Source organism: Pterocles gutturalis, unplaced genomic scaffold (genome assembly GCF_000699245.1).
Source record: "Pterocles gutturalis isolate BGI_N339 unplaced genomic scaffold, ASM69924v1 scaffold25194, whole genome shotgun sequence".
Classification (NCBI taxonomy): domain Eukaryota; kingdom Metazoa; phylum Chordata; class Aves; order Pterocliformes; family Pteroclidae; genus Pterocles; species Pterocles gutturalis.
This window is the reverse complement of record NW_010131375.1, coordinates 4,730-31,590: the sequence shown is the minus strand read 5'-3', so window position 1 is coordinate 31,590 and position 26,861 is coordinate 4,730. Positions and strand designations below refer to the sequence as shown.

Sequence of the window (26,861 nt, the reverse complement as noted above, 5' to 3'; positions counted from 1 at the left end):
AAACCCCAGCCCCAAAGCAGGTCTCATTTCTTATTTTGCTATTACTGGGTAAGACACACGTGGGAGTGACTTTAAAGAAAGTGAACAGAGGGCTAAGAAAAATGAAAGTGTGGTGGGGCCACATGCTCTTTAAGGCTTAGGGGAAAACCTTTAAAGATTAATTAATAATCACTCCCAGACAGGCGCTTTCCTTGTTTCGGTGCTGACCCATCTGAAGAGCATCGGGATTGTAACAGCTGGAAAAATCTCCTCCTATGCGCCTCTGACTGTCCGTCTGACCAAGAGGGGCAACTGGCAACAGGGCGTAAAAACCTTTTGCGCTGAGTTAAAGCACACACTGTAAAAACAAATGCACGTTAAAAAATAAAAACATCTGAAATGGCTCTTAGTTTTCACAAAAATAAAGTCCATAGAAAAATCAGTCTCTGCTCCTGGTATTTTACACAGTACCACTCACCGCAGCAGCCAGGCACAGATGCTACAGAACACTGAATTATTTGTAAAGAAAAATGTAAAAAGGTGTCACCGTCCCTAGGACACTCACTTAAAAACTGGCATAGAAAAATACTCTCGAAATTTCTTTGTACTAATTAAAAAACAAACACACAAGCCTCCCCCTCCAACCTAACCCAAAGCCCTTGGCCTCGCAAAACCAGTCCTTTCATTTGAGCACCACTCTGTGCTCTCCCCGCGCTATGTGGGAGGAAAACTCGTATCGGTCGTGGCTCCTGTACCCGCAGACGTTGCACTCGAAGGGATCGCGGAACCCGTGGCAGCCCATGTGGATGGTGAACATCACGTAATCCAAGAAGAGGACGCGGCAATGGTCGCAGCGGTAGACCCCGATGGCTTCCCCTTCCTTGTTGATGACCTTAAACACATCGCGCGGGCATATGGCCGGTGGCTTGATGATGTCGTACGGCCTCGGGAAATCCTTCAGGGACGGGAGGCCGTTGCGGGCCTGAGCGGGGATCCCCTGGCTCTGGGGGAAGGCGGGATTCTGCCGCTCCTCGTGGTTGCTGTCAGTGTCTGTGGAGTCTTGGCCGCTGTTGTTGGGGGAAAGGCCTCGGTCCGAGGACAGGCTCTTGTCCCGGAGGTGGGCATGGCTCTTCTCCACGTCCTGCGAGGTGCCGTTGGGCACGTCGGTGCGGGTCAGCGGTATGGGGTACAGGCTGCTGATGACGGGGACCATCTCGGAGGTGGGAGCTGGGGGCGTCTGCACAAGGGGGCGCAGGGCTTCAGCCCCAAGGTAGGTGATGGCGTTGTTTATGGCCTGGTCCATCATGCGTCCTTGCATCACGTCACTTTCCTTTTCGTACATGAAGCTTGAGTTATAATTGACATCAAAACTGTGTCGTTTCTCACCTGCAAGAGAGGAGAGGTATTGAATCACCTGTCTGCGTAACGAAGGGTTTAAACTCTGGGATGCCTTCTCTAAACAGCAGTCGTCTCTGGAAAGTAGAGAGGCACGAAATGTTCTCTGCTGAAGAGGCTGTTCATACACACAAGGAGCTTTTAGGTGGAGGATTTTTTGGGTTTTGATAGATTTTTAAAGGTTAGGATTGAAAGCAAAAAAAAAAAAATCTAATGGAGGAGGTGCTGAAGGTACTTACAGGACAAATCATCGTTATATTTTTAAAATTATTCTGGGATTTAAGGGGAGAATATTATCAAAGCTTCTAACTTCTCTCACCTTTCTTATAGAAAAAGGTAAATAATCCTTAATGCAAATACTTGTAAAAGAGCTAATGGATAATGAACCAAAATCTTCCAATTTCGGTCTCAGGACTGCAACCTTTCACTCTTGACTTTTTCCCCTGAGGAGCGTACCCCCTCTCTGACAGAAAACGCAAAGACCAGCGCCAGCTGAGATTTAATGCATTTTTCATGACTTTTACCCCTCTGATGGAATCATGTTTCATATGTCCTTGGACACTGAGTCAATTTTCCCCACTGTCTTCTGGCAATTGCAGCTTCCTCTGCACCAAGCCTGGTTTCTTTGAACAGAACACGGGTTTCAGATAATGGAAGGCAGCAGCTATGTGTACACAGACAGAGCACCACCTCCAGGGTCACTGGCTCTGAGGGTAGGGAAGGAGGAGCAGAACGCAGTCCTCTCGGGACGTGCGAGGGCTTTGAAAGCTCTCGATTAGACACAGCAGGAGGAGAGCTAAGTGAGCGTTTACCTCAAATTCTGCTCACGCCTCTTCCAGCAAGGACTCGGGCAAGGGAGGCGGGCTGGGCAGCACGGCAACTCGTTTTCACTGTGCCAGGTGCAGGGAGGAGATAAAAGCGCACCCCAAAAGGATTAAAGGCACTTTTTTGGTGAATGTCTAGAAATAAGTAACTGAATTCTGCGGTTACACAAAACCTAAAATCGTTCATAGGCTTAAAAAAAAAAATGGACCAGACCAAATGTTTCATGTGCAAGTGACTTGCAAACATCAGATGCACTCATCTCCCAGTGACGGTAACCGGAGCAGTGCAGATGTTTATCAGTCACCTGTCAACACCATGACTCAATGTGTATGAAACTCATTAGGTTTCACTGCAGAGGCAGAAAACCAGGAGCTCACGTTTCTCTTATAAAACACTCCAAAGGTTAGTGAACCACAGCGTGTAACTGCTTCCAGCCCTCAACAAAACTTGCTATCCAACTTTACACGGAAGGAAACAGAATATATAGCACACTCGTATGACTCATAAAGCCAGCTCCAGGCAAGTGAAAGATGTGAACAAATTTGAAATTAAAAAAAGAAAAAAAAAAAAAGGCATGAAAAGCAAATGCTATAAACTTTGGGTCAGGCCAAAGGTAAGACAAAAAAAAAACAAAACCACAACATAGGATCACGGAGGCTCTCGCAGGATTCTGTTATTCCACCAGACTGTGACATTTCTGAGACACTTTGGGAGGAAAAGGTATTGCATACAGAATGGCTTCTCTCTCTCCTTCCCCACTGCCTCGGCAGACACCCCAAGGGAAGCAGGCGTCTGATTTCGGTGCCTCGGTGCGATGCCCATGGTTAGGTAGGCTGAATGCACACAACAGTGCCACCAGAAGTGCTCACTGTACAGCTATGGCATGGAATCGCAATCAAATGGATGGAGGGGGCCACTCTTGAAATTCAGGTTTTTTTCTCCTCAGGCAGATACAGCAAACCTTTGTATGGAAAGAAATAAAAAGCCAGACCAGTATTTCACCCAAAACTGGCAGCAGTCAGGAGGAAGTTGGTATCAATGATTTAGAAAAAGGGAAAGGAGTGTACGGGGAGCAGGGGACGAGGAAGATGGACTGTGCCGAAAGCAGCTGACGGGTTATCTTTGCAGCTGGCAGGACACTGTAACAGATTATTCAGAGTTAAGTTGCTATCTGCACCATGGGAAACGCCACAAAGCTACTGAAAAACACTAAAAATTAAATTTACAAGGTTCTCTAGCATTCATTTACAAAGCAGCCACTGGTTAGCAGAACATCTTTCCTCCTTTTTTTTTTTTTTCCTGTTTGTCTCAGTGCGATGCAAAAGCTTTCCTCTTCAAAATTCACACATGAGCCGTAGCGTATGACACATCCCCACGTGCTGCTCGGTGATGCTTCACTTGCTCTCAGATGCACGTAGATTTTTGCAGCCTGACGAAGTGTGGACGCTGGAAACGGGGAACGAGCCTGCTTCCTGCCGCTGCGCTAACCAAAGCGGGCGATTTCTCATCCGACCGTGCACGCGGGGGGACAGCGGCGTGTGCTGCCAGGTCAGAACCGCACTAGCACTTCTACCACTATGAGAAATAGATTTTTACTCCTGGTCTCAGGGAGAACTTGTTTTAAAAAACTAAGAAATAGAATTTTGTGCGTCAAGACTCTCAGCTGGTGTAAACTGGCCAAAATGCAGCGACTGCACTGGGTACTGCGACCTGCACCAGCTGAAGACAGAGCCCCAAAAGTGCTTTATGCAGCAGCAAGGCGCCACCAGCACAGGTAGCTGCTCTGCTGGGCTATTTCAGTTGTTATTTTTTAAAATATTTGTTCATTAAACAAATCAGGAAGTTCAAAAAGCCAGGGTTTGTGGATTTGGCCCATACACATACAAAATAGAAAACCCCAGCAAAATAGGAAACAAAAATCATAAGCCTTCATTCAAATCCTTGTTCCCCCATCGCTAAAGGAAAAGCTGAGGACAAAACCTTTGCAGGAGAAGCCTTTGAAGGGCAGCCTGGTGCAGAGGTTAAGAGTCAAGTATACGCTATGCTGATCTGTGTCCTTGTTTGAGACTTACTCTTGTGCACATGAGGTGGCTACTGAAGAGGAAAATGTGAAAAAACAAAGCGGGCAGGACTCCTGGTGCTTGTACGAATCTCTGCAGAGCCCTCAAATAATAATAAAGGGTTTTTTTCCTCATCAATAGACTTCATTCACAGAAATGAGCCAAACAAAGATGCCTTGTTAGTACACATCTCTAGCCCTTCTTCCTGACAAAATGAAAAATCAGCACCCGCTCTGAGAGCGCCGTTTCCCAAGAACTCACAAAGCTGTCCTGGCAGATCCGCACTCCTACATGCACAGTTCAGAAAGTCACAAAAGTCAAATCGAGGTCGGACTTGCTCTTGCAAACATACTTCCCAGGGATCAAAGGGAGCAAGCGAGGATTTTTTTCACACGTTACCTAACAAGAACATGCCAATCACATAGGGAAAAAATAATGGATTTCTGAAACTTCATGTTTTTCTAGAACCTTTGGGTGAACTACCCGGGGTCCTCCAGCTTCTCCACAAAGCCCTGCACGGCGCAGGATCAGTTCATGCCGTCTGCAGAGCACGTTGCTGAGCACAGACACAAATCAAGAAAGGATCTATCCCATATGGTGACAAGGTTGCTGGTAGAACGGATCAGAAAAACACTAGTACTGAACTTCAGGAGTGATTGCGTCCTGCTGCAGACGTGCTTAGTAAAATACACAACGATTGAACTGGCAGCAATTGTAAAACAAGACAGGGTGAAGCTGATCAGGGCTAAAGAAAAGGAAGGTAAAGATTTTCAAAACCATTTGCATTAGTATTGCTGTCTGAATCACAGCGTGACATGTAAGGTCCAAATCACAGTCACGAGTTTCAATATTAAGCACCCAGAGGTACTCCGATGGAGTGAGCTGGTGTCACTTCACGCTGCACCAACAGCTGACCTTTCCAAAGCCACCCCAGAGTGCCTACATAAAAGTTATCGGTCTTCATAGATGAAAGTCCAGCGCTACCCGCCAAATCCAGTAAGAGCTACATTACCTTCAGAAATGAAGCTGTCTTTACGTCTGTTTGGATTTAGCAGCCTACCTTCACCCAGGTTTGATGCCCGAGCCGGGTTCTAGCAGGTCCCTCTGCCAGGTGGGTCTGGCTGAGAGCAGCGCGTCCCTGCCTGCACACCCAGCCCCACGCCTCCCCCCTCCCCAGGCAGGGGTGTGAGCGAACCCCGCCACCACACAGCCCCACGCTGGGGGGAAATTTTATATCAAGAGAAATCAGCACTCAGTACCCTATACAGCCACACAGAATATAAGACATAAAGCATTAGTAGGACTACTTGTAGCTAACTGCTGACTAAGGCAGGTCTTTACTCGGGACACAGGAGCTGCACTTTATTTTCTCAGAAGGCAGATTAATGAGATGAGACTAGCCGAGAGGATCAGGCATTCCCGAAACACCAAACCTGCTGAGCGAGTATTTAGGATCCCCAGCATGCAAAACTCTGATCAGGCAAAATTAAATGCAAAGAAAAAGCTATGGAAACATCTTGTTGCTTAAATTACCACAAGACTACCAGAAACCCAGCACTTTGCTGTCTTTAGGCCTTATTCCACACACGCATCCTGCAAGTATCAACTCCTGCTGACTGGAAAGAGCACTTGGCTCTTACCAGCATTAAGCCTTCTCCTTCTTTTCCTGTAAAGGACCGAGCAGAGAACATTTCAAATGCACAGATACAGAAAACAACACATGGAAGCTCACAAAATATATTTATAAATTGCCTACACAAAGCACAAGAGGAGCTCCCATCCAGTTTAAGCATCTAACAGAATACATTATTTTTATTTTCATCCATCAAATCCCTACAACAAATCACTAAACACACATCAGAATAATCAAAGATAATAAACTTGAGAAGGATCTTTAAAATAAGCAGAGGCATTGTACCATAAGTTACCAACTTGCACATATTCAACTGTTGCAGATGAAAAGGTTTTTTGTTCTTACCAATAAATTTCTGAGGCATTGAGCTTTTTCGCTTTGCCACGTTGCTTGCTAGCCTGTCCAGCACAAGGGCTCTTTCACTCCCCATCTCTGCCTTGATGTGCCTTGCCTCCACGCTTGCTAGTTTGGAAAATGTGAAGAGAAGAAGAAAAAAAAACCAATACGTAGGTGAAAAGGGGAAAAAAAAAAAAAAAAAGACAAAAAAAAAAGGAAGAGATGAATGGTTTAATCTCCGGAGTTTGCCACACTAACTGGGAGGAAACAATTTGGAGATCTGATGTAAACTTGTTTTGCTTTTTCTGTCGTTCTTGTTCTTCGCATCTCGGGCACCAGCTGCGGTCAGTGGAACCAAGCACAGGAACAGACGCTCACCGTGCAGTCCTGAGCTCGTGCAAGGAGCACACAAACCGTACAAACCCAGTCTCTTCATTAGCAAGAGGAAGTGTAAAACACTGGCTGGAAGGGTTGGTTACAAAGTGTAGATGGAGATATAACCTCTGTTAGCCTCTCTTTTTTATTCTGAGTAAGACTGTGAGACACCTGCAGACTGACGCAGTGCTTCAGAACAGCAATACAAGAAATTCAGTGCTCTTGCTACACTTTTTAGATATCAGTCATACGTAGATGTCTTAACTAATCACTAAGAAACTTCTATAAAATCTATCAATGTTCTATTAATATAAAATAACATAATCTTTCAATATTTACTTCTACCTCTTCTTTTTCAGGTGTCATTATTTTTTTCCCCCCCCTAAATGCTACAGTGAAAATTGATTAAGAATGTTTTTTTTCTGGCACACACGTTAAGTGCTAACATTAGGTGTTTTAAAGCCCATTACAACCTTCAGAATTTCTCATTTTAGGAAAAGTACTTGTGCCCTACCATCACTTCCTTGAGACTGGGCCACTGCCTGTTGTCAGGATCTCACCACTTCCCAGCGTTCTCCCTCAGCCACACTAACCAGCGCCCAGCATTTCACGGAAATCGCTGCTTGCTCGCACCTCCCGGAGGCTGCAGAGGCTTCGAGCTGGATCAGCCGAGCTGAAGGACTGCCACCTCATATCGCTACCGCCAGACTAATACTGAACGTAACTGCTGCGGCTTCCCCCCAGAAACCTCGCTCTCGCCTGAAGAGCGAGTATCGGTCGTGGTACTGTCACATTAAAAAGCAGCACCAAGAGTTTCAGCATTAAGGACCACCCTGGTGACAACCAGACACGTTTTCAGAGCCTGCCCCTGCCTCTGAGAGCTGGTATCCAAGCAGAGGAAAATGAGGACAAGGAGAGTAATTTACTGTCCCAAGGGCATCCAGAAGGTCAGATCTCACCGTGAAACACTCCTGGCTGCTGGGTTATTGTACTGTTGCACTAACACACCTGAATATGTGAAGCACGGTCTGCATCAGGGAGGAGGAATGCTGCAGGAAGATGATACAAGCACTCTGGTGTCACTGCAGTCCCGATAAATGCAGATTTATTAGGTGTTGGACTTAAACTGGAGTTTGCTAAGTCCAGCAGGTGGTAAAAACGCCGTACCATCCTCCCAAAGCTCAGTGTACAGCATTTCCCTGTACATCTCCAAGTCAGTCACTCCTCACTTGTTTACCGCCGCTGTTATTGATAGCATGTGAGTTTCAGTCAGCACAAACCATGACTCACCAAACCTCAGCCAGAACCATTTGTTAATGTTTGTTCAGCATTTTGAACATTAAAGTGCTTCATAAGTGCTCGGTGCCACAAACACTGGCTGGGAACCTGCCTCAGGATGGCTGGGATAACAGGGCTCAGCCCCGTCTCCTCAGGCTGGAACCCCAGGAAATAGGAGATAACCAGAGCCAGGCGGGCAGGCATGCACAGCCCCCTAAAGGTAACCACATTCTGCTTTTCTAGGCTGGTTTCTATTCCAGATTACTCTCATATGCTTAGAGACTGACATAAATATATTCATCAACTGCTAGAATGCACCTGCTTCCAGCAGGAAATACCAAGACACTCCGTAACTGTTTACATAAAGTGAGACAAAACATCAGATTAAGTGGAAAGTATAAAGGGAGAGTGAGGTAGGCAGAACCATTCCAGCCTGTGATCTTGAAGTGTCCTCCAAGCTAAACACCTTCTGCTGGTTCAACTACATGGCCAGGAAACAGCAAAAATTATAAGGATGCTGAAAGAAACTCTGCAGACCAAATAAATCACTGATTATGGCCTTCCCTGATCACCACCTGTGATGCCCCTGCAGTGATTCCCAGTCCTGCTGCCTGCCTCAGTGGCGTGTCCATTTCAGTTGTGATCTTACATTTATCAAATGCTTCCAGAAGAAAAATTTTGTGCAAATGCAATTTATCCATTATGAACCACTAGTTATGTTTCCTTGCACTCACTGGGTGACCAGCCACCCCTCTAAAACAGGGCTGTCACCCTGCCACCATGTCATCCTGTAGCTGTACAGAGAGCGGATACTCTTCTTCCAGCCCAGAGCGCGAACACACGACCATGCAGCCTGCACTGAATTGTTTCCATGGTGTGGTTTCTGTCACACCATCAATGTGAGCAGAATTTTTAGAACATGCGGGCATCGCTAACAAAACCCTAAAGTACAAAGCAGAGCTCAAATTAGAGGCATTGCTTCCTGTAGCATCTCTTTGTGGTCAGTAAATAATGGAGAGTGGAGCAGCGAGGTGGGTTACTGTGCACTGAGAACAGTGTCACCAGAGATGGTTATCAGGGACCGAGCAACGCTCCGACAATATCGCTGCATAAAACCTTGCTTTCAGAAATACTTCCACACTGCTACGTTCGGAACACGCAAACCTCCTGCTAAAAAGTGGTCCTGATGGGTTTTAATATTTGAATTAATTATTGGATGGTGGCACAGAGAGCATACTTGCGCTTAAGATGGCTTCATCTGAGAAGGTTGCAGGACTTCAGACAAGAGGACCAAAATTCAGAGTGATGTGGCTAAGTAGGAAAATGGGCAGAAATCAAAAATCAATGTTCACTAAACGTAAGTGCAAAATGCTACACTTGGAGGTAAAAAAACAAATCAAATGCACTGAATGACCTCCTGAGGGCCCTTACAGCCTTCCCTCCCTCTGATTCTGTCGCCTGCCACCGTGCTGATACCAGAGAATGGAATGGAAACACCTCAGCAAGACCGGGGTTCCTGTTTTTCATACAACTTACTACTCCACTAAAAACACTGCAATATTTTTCAAAGTGCGAAGGTCTTAAAGGCATAGGGCGCAGCCACATCATGGCGTACTGGAAATTTACATTTCCTCCGTGACCAATTTAAGGCATACTGTACCACTGCAGTGCGAACTACTTGGCAGATTCCGGATCAGTGAAATGTTGCTATTCTGAAATGAATACAAGCCACGAGAATCATTTAAAAGCAGAAATCTACAGTAGGTATCACGTTTTCCATTTTCACGTGGTGGACATCTCGGAGTGATTGCCATCATGGGAGTAGAGGCTGTAACATAAAACCACGCTCACAATATACACGGGTTCTCACGAAAACCAAAACTTGCTGAGGTTCTGATAACCGCTTACTTTTGCTAATACTCTAAAAACACATGTCATTTGCTGAAAAGAAGATAGAGGCCATGAAAAACTATAAAACTCTAACTTCTTTAACTCGTCATTTATGGCAGTTTTTGTGTGTGCATGTGTCATAAAGCCTGACACACCAACCTACTCGCTCTGCACAGCGTAAGGACTCTTGTACCCACACAGTTATCACCATACAGCAATGCGTCTGCACACTGGCTTTCAGGCCCGGCTTGTGATGATGCCTGCAGAATCTCTGCTCGATAATCATGTCACTAAATACAATTTATTTTTTCTTAATTATTAAAGAGCCTTGGTAAACATTGTCATCTCTTTAAGTATATTCTTACATTTTAGTTTCTTCTCTGAAAACTCAGTTTGACCTTTTCCTTGAAAAGACAATTCTATTTGGAATTCACAAAACTAGGAAGCTCAAGTCCTTAAAGTAATTGTTTGTTTGTTGTTTTAAGGCTGCACAGCAAGAGTGGGAACCTGAATTCTGAAATTGAAGGCTCAGCTCTGCTTCGGATTAGTCATGTAATCTTTTGGGATGTCACAACCACTCCCTGACTCTGAATGGGAAAAGTAATTCTTTCCTGCCTTACTGGCACACCGAGAGACTTAGATCACACAAATTCATTTTAGGATTTGAAATATTCAGGTGAAGCAGGCTCAAAGATTATGGCAGTTCTTTTTCACCAAAGTGTTATCAAAACTGCAGCACTGAGACTGTGAAAGGGAAAATAAGAAAAACTGTGATCAATTACATTTTACCTTCAGCCTTTTCCAAAGACAGCCCTGTACTTGAAGAAGTCCCTCTCCTCTCACTGCCTCCTAAGCTGATCTGCCTGTGACCTTCAGGGCTGTGAATTCACAGCTCACCAGATGCCCTTTTTTAAGCACTGCAATGTACCAAAACCACCCAAACCCGCTGTAACGTGATAAACTCACCAGCCTCGCACACGCCAGCATTCTGCAGATAAGCACGGCACCGCTCCTTGTGCTCCTCTAACGAACTCCTTTGCTTGTAGCTCCTTCCACAAAACTCGCACTTGTAAGGCTTCTCCACTAGAAAAACAAGAGCATGGTATACAGTAACCACCAGAGACTACCGAAACGGTCTCCCTGACATTCAAGTGCACAGTTACTAACAGCACACACTCAGCTCATGGAAAATGCTTTACATTGCTGTTATGTTTATGAGCACCGTGATCATCACAAACTCAGGGTTACGTAAGGGTGGAACCCACTGCACACGTAGAGTTCCTGCAGGGCCCTCTTCAGCCCCTAAGCTCAGCACCAGAAGAGGACTGACAATCAGCCGCTGTTCCCAGGCGCTCAGGTTCCTGGAGCCCCGCTCCAGCTGCCAGTTTTTCTGGGAGTAACTTCCCCAGGGACAAGCAACAGTACCCGCTGCTACTCCGGGACTGCAACTGGCCTAACTGCCTGACCTGGGTCCTATCTGCACAGAATTTGTCAAGGATTTCATGAAACTGATGAAGCTAAACCAAACCAAAACCATATGAGAGGTTCATTTCATTTCCAAAGGCACTTGCTCTAAAGCGAATTATGATCCCAATTCATTTAAGCTGAAGCAAACCAGCTTGATACCCACGATACCCACACACAGCCTTTCCCAGTGCCTCATACCACAAGGACTGGGAGCACTCCCTGAGTTATCTCATTACTGTTTTGTGAGCAGACATCCTAGAGCACACCCCAGCACAATATCATCCCTGCACAGCGCCAATCTAACCAGCCACGCGCTGTACACTGCGCGAAAAGACCACCCTCCCTACTGCCAGTGCAACTGTTCACTGATTTATGTGATGCACTTGAAGAGATTTTCTTTATTCTGTTTAACAAACCAGCTCTGAAAAACTTCAGTCACAATAACCACACGGTGTGTTTGAAGCATGATGGTTTTAGCATTGTGCTGGTGGGGGACAGTCACCACCACTGTGCTGGGTCTTGATTAAATCAGAATCTCATTTTTCCGTGTCAGGCAATCTCATTTTTAACTTTGATTCTTTGTGAGGGTGAACATTTTTTTCTGTAAAGTGCAGTGCAGAGATAACATCTATCATTTAGAATAAAGGTTTTCGTCCTCGGTCCCTGGGTGACACAGGACATAAAGAGCAAGCACAACCCGGCTCTTGCAGAACTGGGGGAACTCAGATTAATCAATTTGCACCAGCTTGTTATTCAAGTCACCTCAGCTCTGTGCCTCCATTTCTCCCATCTGTAAACTGGATGGAACACCCCACCAGCCTTGAGAAAAACCCCTGGCGTTTGTTCAGCATGTTAAGACATTCAGATGAAAGGCACTACACAACAGCGAGCTGTTCACCGCCTGTCCTGGACTGTGCTCCTAGAGCTATCCTAACAGCTCGGGATGGGAACTGAAGGAATCCCCAGCAAACCCTGTCTGCCCACGCTGCTCCAGCTCAGAGCTTGCTGGCATAGCTGCCTCCACTCATTCGGAAATACTGCGGAGTTGTGTTGTGCGAGGAGGTTTCGAGGCTGGCCATGTCTCGCAGCACACAGCTGCGACAGCGGCTTTCCCTGGGCCCTCTTTCTGCATCAAGAGCAGAGCCGAGCCCCGAGTCCCGCACAGCGGGCAGAGCGGGCGGTCACTGCTGTTTGTCAGCTCTCAAACCAGACCGGCTGAGCACACTTTGCTGACTGACTCCGTTTCCACGCCCAGTGTCCTAGTGACACACATCTAAAACACATGAAGTGTCTTTGAAGTCACTTACCAGAATGTGTCCTTAAGTGACCTGTTAGCGCATCCCTCCTCTGGCAGGCATAACTGCAAAGATGACATTTAAAAGGTTTTTCCCCTGTATGTAGTTTAATGTGGCGGAGGAGGTTACCCTTCTGAGTAAAGGAAGCTCCGCACTGATTACACTGGAATGGCCGTTCACCTTAAAATGACATACAAAAAAGGACATTTAATGGTTACGTGGGTATCATGCTATCCTCATCCCCTTTCCTTTTTGGAAGGGGAAAGAATGAGAAACTGGATCAATTTCTTTCTACAGAAACACACACAGCCCTTCCGTTGGCTTCAGTGGGAGTTACGTGCAGCTCTGGTGTCAGAGCTTGTAACACATCTACGACTATGGAACATACTCTGCGGTTTTTCCATGGAAATAAGTGTTCTGGAGGAGGCTGATTCCAACAAGCTAGCGATTTTTAGAAAAAAAAAAAAAGAAGCCTTATCTTACTGCAGGTTGAAACCCAAGAGGCTCGTTGGTTTGTTGCCGAAGTATAGCACAAATATACAGACTGGAAATGGCAGCACAAAACCAGCCCAACTTGTGTTTTGTGCCTGAAATATTTAAATTACATAGTGCCTTTCATCCAAAATTCTTAAAATGCCTCACAAACGTGCTTTTACTAACATTCAACCCTGAGAAGAAGAAAGGTGGGTAAAGCGAGGCACAGAAAAGTGTGTAACTTGCTTGAAATCACGCGTGGTGTCAAGGACAGAACAAGGCAATCCCGATTTTTGGTATCTTTTTTTTTAAAAAGTGGTCTAGATGACAAATTATTATCCTTTCAGTATTCAGCTCTTACAAGAATAACATAGGGATATTTACCCGTGTGGCTACGCTTATGAACCATCAGAACATTGAGGCTAATGCAGGCTAATCCACAGATATCACAATTCATTTTTCCACTAGCTGGCCTGACGTTGTCATATGAACCAGAATGTCTTTCCAGCTTAATGCTTTCATATTCGTTATATTCTCGGGGGTAAGTGTAGGGCATTTCAGATTCTTCTGGGTTTTCCATAGGCTCTGAATTTAAAGCACTCTCCTCTCTTTCACTGTATTCACCTTTCACTTTAACCACATCATCTGCAGGTAAAACAAAGCACAAAAGTGAAAAAAACACTCATCTTAGGCACAATGCAGTATCTTAGGAAAAAACTCACCAAAAATTACATAAACGTACATTATCAATCTTCCTACACGTTTTACTTAAACAGCCAAAGATGAAGAAATGCAGTTGAGACATGAATCTCCATGGGTCATGTACACTTAATGACGTTCACAGTGGGACAATCCTTAAAAATATTGACCTGCCTGTTAATTACCTTTGATGGATAATTTCCTGCTGCAGATTATAGAAGTATCATACAGGACAAACTTCTCGTGCAATTACAGGGATTCAAAAGAAAACACTTATTCCCACACCTCACAGAACTCCAGAGAAACCCAAAGACGTTGCCTTAAACGAATGCAATTTCATGTCAAGAGGAGAACGTAACAAGAAGCCAACAACTAACAATAATTCTCCCATGTAACAATACAAGCAAATTGGTCACAGCATATAAACAGCAGATGATCCCCAATTTATGTTGCTGAATTTCCTTTCCACTACGAACTCCAGCATTACCAGCATTTGCCCTAAAATCCTCGCTAACTGACAGGACAGCTTGTTTCTGCTTGGAGCTGACTTTTCCATCTCAACACAAGCTGGGCTACGGCTGAAACTTGAGTTGTGCCTCAAGCTACCAAGCGAAGGAAAACACCAAGAGATAAAATACACAGTTTCCTGTCTGAAAGTATTGTTCTCATGGCCACCTGCTCCTCTCTCGAACTGAGGGTTAGACAGTTAAATATGGCACTTAATCACTTGTCCTTTCTCCAAAGTACAGAACGTGGACTGCTGAATATGTATTAGCTCTGGTTCTGAGTAATAAACCACATCAATGCCGAGAACAAACAATGGGTGACAGCAAAAATGAGGTGGCAACATAAAAGCAGCACTGAAAAATAAAGATCTGGCAACCAATACGTTCATGAAATCAAAATCTTCAACTATATTTTGGTGATAAAAATCTCTCCTCTATCCTAAACGTTTGCACTAAGCCCAGACAATCTATCTTTCTTTGGGTTGAAGTGAGGCAGAAGAAAGAGGTGGGTGATAACTTCTTCATCGTCTGTAAGAATCTGCAGTCAACTCCGAGGTCCCTCCTGGTGTTCTCCCGAGATGACGACACCCTCAGAAGGATGGCTTTTCCCCCCGTAGTGTGTGGTTTGAGCCCCCTGTTCCAGACAGTTTTTAGAGTTTGGGATGGGAACTGACTGCCCTGGTCCCAGAAGAGCTCAGGCGGGTTCGGGTGTTTGCTCGGAGGGTCACGGGGGGATCTAGATTCACCTACAAATGGGCCACTCTTCTCTGCACCTTCTTCAGCGCTGGCTCTGCTGCACGTCCCGGGGATTCCTACTGCCCCTGAACCAGAGTTTCCCCTGTGGGTACCTTCTGCTGCCAACCTCACGTCTGGGGGTGCGAGGGTGATCCTGCTATCAAGACTCCTTCAAAATTAGCATCCGTTTCCATCCCTCTAAGGAAAAATTATTGCCAGTTGCTGAAAGCAGCTTTCAGCAGAGTCTCTCTTCCAAAAAAAAAAAAAAAAAAGGGGTTTGGTTGGTTGGGTTTTTTCCCCCTCTCAAAAGGAGACCGTTCCAAAATAATTTGCTACATCCTGCACAGCACGGTAAAAGGAAGCACACATTGCAGCTGCACCTAGTTGGTACTTTCAGAAACAATTTCAATTCCCACTTTCTACTCAACGTCTCACCTTTCCTCTGCATCGAATGCAATTGCTTAGCAGCAGCCTCCAACTGAGAAGGCTTCTCTACCGTTTTCTACTGTTTCTCACCACAGGCTCATGGCTCACAGCTTTTCACTCTTTTACCAAGTTCTGCCGGTGTTCCTGCAGCACAGCGTGAACGCTGGCTTGAGCTCCCCATGGCAGGCACTTGCTGACTGGCACAAACTGGGCAAACCATCCTATGGTTCCACTGTGGAAAATCATTACCTCTGCATTTTCCACAGCACACGCTGACTGCTTGCAATGCTTGTGTTTTCTTACAGCACCAGAGAAGGATGCACCTGAGTTCTGATCAAGGCTTTTCCACCGCCTCCAGCTGTCAGCGCTATCCCACCAAAGCTCGACTGCTTTTCAGTTTGCACGCAGGCATTTGAAGAGCCTCAACAGAAAAGTTCACCTTCTGATGACTGAGAACAACAGACAGTAGAAGCCACTAAGGAGAAGGGGTTTTTTTTAACCAAATAAATGTTAGAAGGGTTGGGATGTTTCTGCTCAGACACACCTGTTATTCTTTAGAGTCTACTCTACCTTCCTGACAGCAACACAGAAGAAAGTACAAAGCAGATTGAGGAAAAGACAGCTCAGTGCAGTTCAGCCTGAAGTTAACCAAGTGGCTGCAGAGGTCTGAAGCAACCCAGTTCCTTTTTCAGCCCCGACTTTTGCTCTGTGTTCTGGCACACAGAGGGAATCCTGGGAGATCAGGAGATGGGCAGCTGTGTGGGAAGGTTTGTATCTGTCACTTAAAAACAACAGTGTTTAATGAGATGAGGGAGTTTCCAGGCTGGTCCACCTAAACCAAGGGGAAGGCGGCTGTAACTTCAAGTAGAAAAAGGAAATTTAACTGAGGAAAAACACAATTATCCCTAACGACACAAACAAAGTTCCCCCAGTTGAAGAAAGAAATACTATCATATCTCTTCTACGCCTAGGAAAGTAGAGAGGTTGTAAGAGGAAAAAACCATTCATGGTGTCCAAGCCAGGTAACTATTTTCTCGAGGCAGCTCATGAAGGTAATACACGCTGCTGAAAAAAACGGTGTAGATTTTACACAACAAAGTACCTGTGTGATGCGTTAAGGCTGATGCACATGGTTTCATTTCCTGGGGAGATGATTACAAGATGAAAGACATACTCCAGAGTAATATTATTGTTTCACCTGAAACACTGTAAAAACAATGGGTTCTGGAAAAATTCCAAAATAAAGCTGTGGTAGCAACTTCAGACTGAGTCACCACATGAACGTGCTTGTGTATGTTCTCTAAACGCATGAATGAAGAAAAGAAGTCAATAGCAGCAAACAATTGGGACGAGCTAGAGTATGATCTTAGCTATTCTCTCTAGAAGGAAGTCTCAGAGGGAAAACCCTCCAATTCCTATATTTAATCTAAGACCTCGGCATCAAATCTAGAGAGAAGAACGTAAGTTTTGCACTGCTGTTAAGCAAAGTTTGCCAGTAGCGTTATGAAAAGCACAAAGAATAAAAACCAGAAGCTATTAAAGACAACGGCACAAAAGGGTGATGTTGCTCAAGTGTTTTACAAGGAGTGGGGTCATAATCGTGAAATCCTCAGCACATGCAAAAAGTCAACTGGATAACAAAGAAACTTAATCATCTTAATGTGGCATTTTAATGATGCTGCTGATTTGCTATGCCAATTCCGAGATAATGAGCCCCTAATGCTACAGATGTTCAGCCAGACTAAAGAAAAAAAAAAAGAAAAAAGAAAAGCTTTTCTTCTATGCCATTTCCTAACTATCCAATTAAACAAATTGTGAAAGCATATAAATAGTTTACCAGGTTTTGACAGCTGTTAATAGGATTCAGATGCCGAAGAACAAGAAGGGAGTCTATACGCTGATATATTGAAGGATTCTTGTGACTACCTGGATTTGACAGGTATTAACCGATGATTCATCACCGTTATCTCCACAAATTGTCCCCAGAAATAGCAGCATAAAACCAAAACCCAGCATACGTGTACTACAGTTGGTCCCCTCCCAGAACACGAGATTCCTGTGCCTGAACCAGCTTGAAACAGAACAGACATACGTGGCAAAACTGAAAAAGTCAGCGGAGTTTCCAAATTAAAGTCAGAATCCTGCATGTTGATGAAAAACACCTCTGCAATGGGATTAACACACTGTGGGGGTAGATATGTCATGAGTCAAAAACCACCCATATTCCTGAACGAATACAGAGAGGTTTGCAGTACATCCCATCAAATTTGTAAACTAGGAAGGGAAAAAAAAATAATTAAAAAAAAAAAAAAATCAGTGCTATACCCAAGTTTTTTTCCTTGAATAACAAAAAGAAAACACTTACATGTGACATACAAGTATATATTGAAAATTTGCAGACTATCGCTAACGGGGAATTATAAAATGTGAAGTGACATAATAGCAACATGAGACTTTTTTTTTTTAATAGAGGCATCACAGTCAGAGACAAGGCACCTTTTCCCCACATCTGTCTTCTCCACCACTGCAGGTACCAATTCCAGGGAAGGAGTTCGAGCCTTTTTGGCCCAACCTGACTTAGTTTCTTCCGCTGACTCCAGCGATAAGCTCCCTTTTTACAACAGCAGCGATGCCTGTAGGAGATCATTGTTTGCCAACAAAGGAAGCAGCAATCACCCAGGAGCAGTATGGGCTTTAGTGGCAATCAACGCGTCCTCCCTCCCTCGTTCAGCACGTACACCGCTGGGCTTGGCCACTCGGGCGTCCCCGCTGCCCGGGTGCCCTTTTCGTGCCACCACAGGTCAAAGAAGATTCTTCTGCACTAGAAATCCCAAGTACTGCATTCCGTACTTCTACCACACACTGGAAATCCACAGATTTCACTTCCTTGGCTTACTAAAACAGTATTACTTAGACGCATTTGCTTTGATTTTATTTTATCTTTGTGCCCTGCAGTATTTCCTTAGTACTGTTGGTCAGGATCCATTTCTGCACAAACAAGAAGCATCTCTTTTGTTCAGATACTGTACAAAGCATACTTGAGTGGTAATTCCTAAATGAAGCAGTGCACTACGCACCTGGTGGAAATTTCACTTCTAAAAATAGGAGAGAAACTTTCGTAACTCCCCTCTGTGGAATGCATGCTCTATGGTAATGGGTTCCCTTGTTTTTATTGTGACTTGAAATAAAAATAGAAACAAATCAAATTGAAATGCAGCACTGAGAATTGGGGGGGGAAGCATCATTTTCCAAGCACTCAGATGTGTATTTTCTAGTTCATTAATACCAGCGTCTTTCTATCATTAAAACACAGTATAATTTATCCAATGGTACAATTAATTACCAAAAAAAAAAAACCCCAACGAACAACACAAATCATCTCCAAGCTCATATGAGCCAGGAAACCTGAATTACATAACTGGTTCTTAAAGCATCTTATTCAAATACAAGGATTTTTCCTATCAAGCTGTACATTCCTGTGTAAATCTGTAATTTCATACCTGATCTTTCCCACCGATTACCAGCTTCTGCCTAATAACAATCTAGTGGGTTTTTTTAGGACTTTCATTCAAGAGGTTTCCAAAATCCATTAAAGTTACACTAACAGAAATAATGATAAAGGAAAAACGTTACTCAAACCTGAGTGCTGCCAGAGCTGGAGTTAACCAGGACAACGGCACAGCAGCACCAGGCCATGGTGTAGGGAGGGAAATGAAAAATACTGCATGTAACTGACACCACAAACAGAATGTGGGGAAGCAGAACATTATTACCTGAGCCAATATTACTAGGGGCTAGAAAACTATGGTCAGTTCTAGGCTAAAACTAACATGGGATTTTTTTTTTTTTAATTAAAAAAGTGCCAGCAGCCCAGATTTCCCAAAGCCTGTCCCAGATGAATTGTTTCATTTATGACACCTGTTAACATCATCTTTTCAAATCTTCATATCTTTAAAGTCTCCCTCTTGGAAAAAAAAAAAAAAAAGGCACACATAAAGATAAAGCTGTAGGAGTTCTCCCCTTCTGTTACAGTTAGCACCACCCATAGAAAACATTTCTAAAATTACAATTCCTAAAGTCCAGAAAGCCAGATACAATCACAACCGTTAAATCAGACTTCAATTAGACAGTTAATCAGAGAACATCTGGACCTAACAGTCAGACTGAGAAAGGCCACATGTTAAATTCAGATAATCACCTTCATTATTTATATCAAGGGACCTATTACTAATACGACCACTCAGGCTTGGTTGCCTCTGGTCAACTGCTTTCAAACGAACTTCAAACCCGAGAAGTTGAAAGTGTAGTTTCATGTAGCCTTTGCTAATTCATCTCCCAAATGTCTTTCTTACAATGCAACATATTCTCATATTTTTTACTAGGAAAATAGAATACGAAGAGAAAATATAACATAATATGAAGAAGAGGGAAATCTGTAATAAACATCAATGGAACTTTAACACCTATAAACTGAAGACAGGAGCTTGGGTAAGATGTTGGTCAAAATCCTTGAACACAATTATCTTCACAAAACTGTGTTGATTTGATTCAACTATAAAAAAAAAATTCCAGTTGTAAATAATCTAGATTGCAAAACTTGAATTTTGGATTTCAGGTACATTCTCTCCAGAGGTTTTTATCATCAAATAGTTGGGTTTTACTCTTAGCCTGGTCTTCAGTAGAAGTGAATGCACGCACTCCACGTTCCCTTGGTCGCTTTCAGACCCGCACACCAAACCCGATCCCACCTGGCAGAGGGGATGGCTTCTTGGAATTGCTCTCTCCTGACAACTGGCATTTCAACAGAGGGCCCAGGAGGACCTGCATCTCCCAGAACCACTCCTGGAGGTGGTGCTCCTGCCTCAGGAGACACAGCCGATGTGTCTGCATGTCTGCACGCTCGGCAGGTGAGGTGCAGCAAGAGACTGTTCCACAGAAACACAGTAAACTTGGTGTCACACACACCATGCAAGCTTTGCAGAATTCAAAGTCAGCCAGCAACAAGACACAACCCCACTGGAAACTGAGCTTCACCAGTTCCAATGCTCACGGAACTATTTGCTGCATTTTAGCAAAGTTTTTACTCTTGTGGATTTACTTCTGCTTCCCGACACCTTTCCAGCCCCACAACCTTGTCCCTCAAACTCACCCATTTTGTGCCAAATGAACTGCCTGGTTTGGAGGCAAAATGTGAGTCATCTTAATTAAGGGATTTCTTTTCCACCAACCCGTATTTTTTAAAATGGATTATTTTCTACAATGACATGTGATTTGAGTTCCTAGGGCCATTTTCTTAATCTTCACTTATTTCCTTGGGGGGGGTGGGTGGAGAGGGAACACACCACAACTCATCTACCCTGGACTAGATTTTGTTTCAATGCCAAAGGAGTAAGTATTTATCTCACCTTTAATTTCGAGGAATTATTTTGTATGAAACCAAGATAACACAGGAAAAATGCAGTTTAAAAAGTTACAGAAAGGAGTCCATTATCAATGAATAACGCTGTGCATCCATTCTGCTTCCAGACCTTGTCTTATCCTGACCATCACTGTAAGCTATCAGTCATCTCAAAAGCAAACTCTATTTTCTGATACCTATAATGGGTTAAGTAGAATGAAAAATAGCTGCACTCTCCTGATGACGTCAGGGCAATCGGAATATCTGTGTTTCTGTCCCAGCCCCGGGTGCTCTCCCTGCCCATGGTGCAGCGGAGTCCAAGCTGGTGTCAATCATTTACAGGCTGTGGTGACACAACCTGTGTTGATGTCACGGAGCGGGTCCGGTAGTACAGTACTGCAGCTAAAACAAAAAGTCAGGAGGATCTTTTGTTGATAACACTCAGCTGCGACTTTCAGCTCGGGCCCAGCCACCGAGGCAGAGACCCACCACGTTAGGCAGCACCGGCTCCTTGCCCAGTTCTGACATTACCGAAATCCCCAGGCAAGTGAACTTCTGCAGCACCACGCTGCTGATGTTGTGAGATAACCCCTGAGTCCCATGAGCAGCAGGGCTCGATCTGGGCTTGGGAGATGTAATATTCTGATAAAAAACGGCACTTCCTTTTCGAGCAGATAAGTGCGCGTGCTAGCAGCGCCACTGGAACCTCAGTGCGCGCCTGAGCGAGGGTTTGTCATCCTCTCCTGTCTCACTCCAGCCTTTTAACCGCTCCCTTTCACACACCTAAATGCAGCAGCAATTAGCATCCATAAACCACAAATGCGGCTTCTATTTCTTTTTATTTCACAACCATGAAAGCTAGCTAACATTCATAACACCCAAAAAGTTGTCTGCCTCAACAGATGAGGGAATTAAGACACAATTAAACACTTGTGCTCGACTGTGACTCCCCTAGGAAAGAACATGGCTTTTTTATTTAATTTTTGAATTAAGGACACTTCAGCTTTGGCCACCAAAGGTAACAGTGTTGGGGGGACATTAAGAATCAAGGGACACTAAGTGCTTCCTTCCCTATCTGTCTCATTGCTTGTCTCTTTTCAGACTAGCTACAGGAAGCACCATGGGAACAGCGTATTTTTTATGGTTGCAGGCAAGCATACACCATGTGCACCACAGCATGCAGCTTCCATCCCCTTGAGGCAAAAAAAGAAAAAAAAAAAAAAAAAGGTTTTTCTTTTTCTTGTTCTCCCATCAAGCTTTTAATTAACATATTACTATAGGCTCCTGCCTGATTGTTTGCACTCCACTCAGCAATGACCACAGCTGAAGCCCTTTTGAAAGGTGTATAATGGGACAGGTCAAATTGTTTTCATCGAATGGCAGCTCACCTTCGTCAGTTATGACACAGATATAATGAACAACACGTCAGCCGGTGTGTTTGCATGTGCTCGGAGAAGTACAAATATGGAATAGTTTGCTAAAAGAGTGGATTTTCTTATACCAAAAGAGCACCAGTTGTGATGGCGTTTCAGCCCTATACACTAGTTTATTTAGCGCCCGTATGAAGTTTCTGTAGGATCACAGTACCACCTTCTGCAGAGCTAACATAAATGTGTTCGGAGTGGCACCCATTAATCATGCACAATTCACAGACAATGTATAGTCCAAGAAACTGGAAGATTACTACTTACTATGAATGCTTGACGAAACAGGGAAAAAACAGACATAATTGTACCGAAGAAAAACATGTTACAGACATGTTAAGGCAGTGGAAAGCAGGCTATCAAACGCCTGATCTCACTCTATGAGTCAGTGGCCTCATGTTCTCATGGTGGCCTTCAGCAGATGGAACAAACCCCGTGGGCATGGATCAGGCAGGGCTTCAGGATTAAAAAAAAAAAAAAAAAAAAAAAGAGTTTTCTGTGTTGCGAGCTATCAGAAACAATGAGCTGTGAAGGTACTGAAGTGGAACTGCTCACTCGCAAAAGGGATCGATCATGGACACCGTGATTAACATTTAAGAAAACCACAAACATTTTTCATTATTTCTCTTTAAATCTGGTATGTAATGAGGGTATTAGTGATCACTCTGGAAGAGTGCCAAACAGAGCTTTGTTTTTATAAAATAGACTTTTCAGGTGGAGGCAGGACATAATCCATTTCCCAAGAGCCATCACCGATACTGATGATATTTCTACTCCGCAATTCTAGAGAATACCATATATTAATTTTTACCAGGGTTAGTGATCCCTGAAAGATAATACTCCCACCAGGGCAGCACTGTCAGTGTGGTTTCTCTTACCTAGCAGACAGGCAGTTACTGACCCACAAGGACGGCTCGGTGACTAACGTCACTGCTACTCTCATACAGTAAGCAGGACATGAAAGCTAAGGTTACTTGTGAACTGTAGGATCCAACAGCAACCAAACTGGCGCTGGACTTTAGGAAGAAATTCAAATTCCACCAGTGCGAGTGGAAACGGCACAGGGGATGGACAAACAGCTGGAGTCAGTCTGTGAATATTTTATGTGCTGTGGGATCTGAGAGAGAGAGATCAGATGCCTTGGATGCAGAAAAGGCCCAAGCCTTCCACATTCTGCAGATAAAAACATTAAACTTCTCTTTTTTTAGGGTAAGCAGAGCAGAAGTCACCTGCCCAAGGTAGGTTCTACGCCATGGACATCTATAATAAGCTACTCCCCACCGACTAAATGGAGCCCTGCTAGGCAGCAGCTACTCTGGGGACATGAGGAATTTCATCCTTTCATTGGTCAGAAAACCTGCGTGCTCCCCCCATCGACTGTCCAGAAAGACCAGACACCAGTACCGTTCTAGACAAGGGTGCTGCAGATACGTAAGCGAGATGAATGTCACCCTCCTCATGGACTCCTGTGCTAGCGCAGCACCCAAGGGAGTGCGTCGTGTTGTTTTGCACTTTGTTAATAAATAGGTACAGGTTTAATAACAGAAAAGTTTAACATCTGAACATTTCGTTTTAGTCCAAAACAACATCACATTTATGTTACAGGGAACAACCAAGGCTACCTGGGCAACCAAAACAGAGACAAGTCTCTAGTGATTGACTTGATTCATGTGATAAGTCGACACTACCTCAAAAGTACTACCCAAAGCCACAGACACCATTTGTCTTGACACTGCTGTGCTGCCATGGACATGCAGTACTTGAAAGGCAACGTGAAACTGGTAAAACAATGTCTGTCTTTTCCCCAGCAGATGTATACCACATCCTCTACCAGGCAGCATTTTTCACTGTTTGTGGTTGAGAACTGGCATAAATGAACACGCTCAGCTCGCTGGCAGGAATGTTTATTAGTGCTGTGATTTCAGTTTATGAGCTTCTAGATTAAGGAAGAAACTCAAAGTCTCTTGCTCTACATCTGGGTCATATACACATCCACAAACCCTGAACTCCGAGGGCCTGTAAGATTGCCAAGTCCAGGAGCTGCTTCTTTTATCTATTAAGAGGGCCTAAATATACACAGAAATATGCATTTATATAGGACCTCTTAAATTAAAAACAGTGCATATTGGTTTAATATTTTATTCGTACCTGTGTCTTCTTTCAGAGTTGTATAGGAAGGGTTTACTGTTTAAATTAAACAATGAACACTGTAAACTGACCAACCTTCTGTTCACCCACAGTGAGTGGAGGATTACTGCTACAGCTTTAAATTCAACAGGGCTGAGCTGTCCTACGAATTTGACATAACCTGTCCTTTCTTTCAAAAAAAAAAAATTGCCAAGTTATTTTTCAGATCTCAGAGTAACTTAATAACATCAATGAGAAGTGCAGTCCGAACACACATTTTTCATACGCAAACTACTTTTAGGAATTCGTATGCTACAACACAAACTAGAAGAGCTCACCATACGCACATGTTTTTTATCTTGCTCTCCATATTTCATGGATCCTGTGAAAGTGACGTTTATAAAATGCACGAGAGGTTCCCTGACAGCAATCAGTTGCTCCTCCTCTAGAGCACGCTGAAATGCTCGAAACTAATTGTGTTGTTATTCCTTTTACAGGCAGGCAGGAAAACCAGAGCCATGATCCTGAATAAACTTTCTAATCACTCTTGTATCAGATGAATAAAAGGACAAAATATAACTATTATGTGTCAGAATTCAATCTGCACTTTACCTCCTGCTTCTTCATTAGACTGATTGTGTTCCTTCATATCTTCCACATTATCTATACTTTCCATTTCCTGGGATTTGTTCAGATTACAGTCTGTCAAAACCTCCCGTCCTTCTGAAAAAAAAACAACCCCAACAAAACCGATAATTAACTATTTATGCTCCAAGAATAGTTCCAGGTGATTACCTCAAAGTATCTGCAAACTCCCCATACTGTCCGCAATGCCCACCATGTTCTTCCGATGGATGCACTAGTTGCAGTCCAGCTGAATGGATTTGCTTCCCAAAGTCAGACACAAGCTCTCCCACAGAGTGCACACCTTTAAGTTTTGCTCCAATTTAATTATTCCGGAAGTTGTTCTAAATGACAGCAAAACAGGAATAAAATCCCATATATGTAACTCGATATATCCGGTATATGTAACTCCATCTATCATATGTATTCTGATGCCTGCTGCTGGCAGGTGAGCAAGCTCTTCAGAGCGTGGAAAAGGAATTACAACCCTACGCTGTTCATTTGGGCAAAATATTAATCATTCTGGCCTTAGGCCAGGAAACTGCTCAAGCACATTTAATCGGAAGCCTCTTTGAACCCACTTGTGCTTCTCTGCTGATTTCACGTATGTCTTTTTAAATATCACCAACTTTCTGATAAAGTTTTCTGCTGGTCACCATGGCAGCAGTATGTCCCAGAAATCCAAGCCTCTCTTCTCTGAAATAAAGCCAAATTTTTAACTACAGTAAAATTCCTTTGGGTGAAGTTTTTCAAACATATGGTCTTTCATGAAAACCATAATACAGACCAACTCAGTATTCTGTATATTTCTGTAAATTTCAGATCAGTATTTTGTTTAAAAAACTGATGCTGTTTTCTTTCAACAATCCTGTGAATTTTTAAAGCTCACAGCATTGTGAAATTGCTGTTAAAATTGTTTAACTTATTAGCAGCTGGATAGTAAAAATCCCAATCCTTCTCAAGCTAAATATTACATTGGATCTGAAAAAAAGTTTTATTTTTTTATTAACAAGTAAAACACTTGTCCAACTCACACAAGAGGTTTGGTTTTGTATTTTCAGAAATACAGTCAATCAAAAGAATCGTATTATTCTTGCTTCCCTAATCAAAACTTCCAGCTTTCTTGTGAAAACATTTCCTCTTCTACTAAACAGCCTTTTTTTTCCCTTTAGTATCATTTTCCAACATTACATTGAACTTCCAGGTTTTATTTCAGTTCTAGAATTTACTTTTTGCCTTTAACACCCATCTTTCATTTGTGACTGTGCTATTTAGTGTCCTGGGAACCTAAACAAGCTGCAATTCATGTATTTTTCTCCATTCAAATTTAAAATTTTGAAGAGAGGGTGAAAGAATATAACTTGAACAGCACAGTACCTGCAGCCACGGGCTGTTCCTGAGGATGACTTAGGTCCATACCTGCCTGCGAATCTGCAAAGACAGAAAAGCAGTCCGAGTTGCTTAATACTTAGAACCGTTCATGACAGTTGTTATAATCTTATAAATCCCATTTCTTGACTGAAAGCAAAACTGAAAAAGCAAAATTCTCAAAGAAATAAAACCCAAATAATCATTAGGTTGCATTGTACAACTTCTTCATATCTTGAGCGCTGGCACATGCCAGAAAAGGGATCAAGTATTATTTTCTAACAGAGGAACTTACACTTTCAATTTAACATCTCATTTTGCACCTGGGAGCACAGCACAGCCGTAGCAACTTTCTATGAGTGAGGGCCTATAACGCACAAAGTACATGTCATTTTTACATTCCTTTTCCAATACAAAGGGCAAACCCTATTGTCTTCACAAGATCTACCTAGTTTTCATTGGAATGCGAGTCTAATTCCCATTTAGAAATCTTCACAAGATCTACCTAGTTTTCATTGGGATGCGAGTCTAATTCCCATTTACATTT

At 43.6% G+C, this 26,861-nt stretch overlaps 1 protein-coding gene across 1 annotated transcript; it reads right to left on the bottom strand.

The window, feature by feature from the left end:
• Window positions 1-661: 661 nt before the first annotated feature.
• On the bottom strand, window positions 662-26,363 carry IKZF3 (IKAROS family zinc finger 3 (Aiolos)). Its single transcript, XM_010080593.1, has 7 exons — window positions 26,324-26,363; window positions 24,935-25,045; window positions 13,392-13,652; window positions 12,546-12,713; window positions 10,738-10,854; window positions 6,238-6,354; window positions 662-1,365 (listed from the first exon to the last, which is right to left on the bottom strand). The coding sequence occupies exons 1-7, from the start codon at window positions 26,361-26,363 to the stop codon at window positions 662-664; spliced, it is 1,518 nt and encodes a 505-aa protein (XP_010078895.1).
• Window positions 26,364-26,861: the final 498 nt, after the last annotated feature.

Bases quoted from the DNA above. Each gene is read 5' to 3' on its own strand.
- IKZF3 (XM_010080593.1), bottom strand. From the start codon at position 26,363: ATGGACCTAAGTCATCCTCAGGAACAGCCCGTGGCTGCAG. The intron at 25,046-26,323 runs GTACTGTGCTGT...TTTTTTTTTCAG, and splicing joins GGAACAGCCCGTGGCTGCAG to AAGGACGGGAGGTTTTGACA. The intron at 1,366-6,237 runs GTAAGAACAAAA...CCTCTCTTGCAG, and splicing joins AATGCCTCAGAAATTTATTG to GTGAGAAACGACACAGTTTT.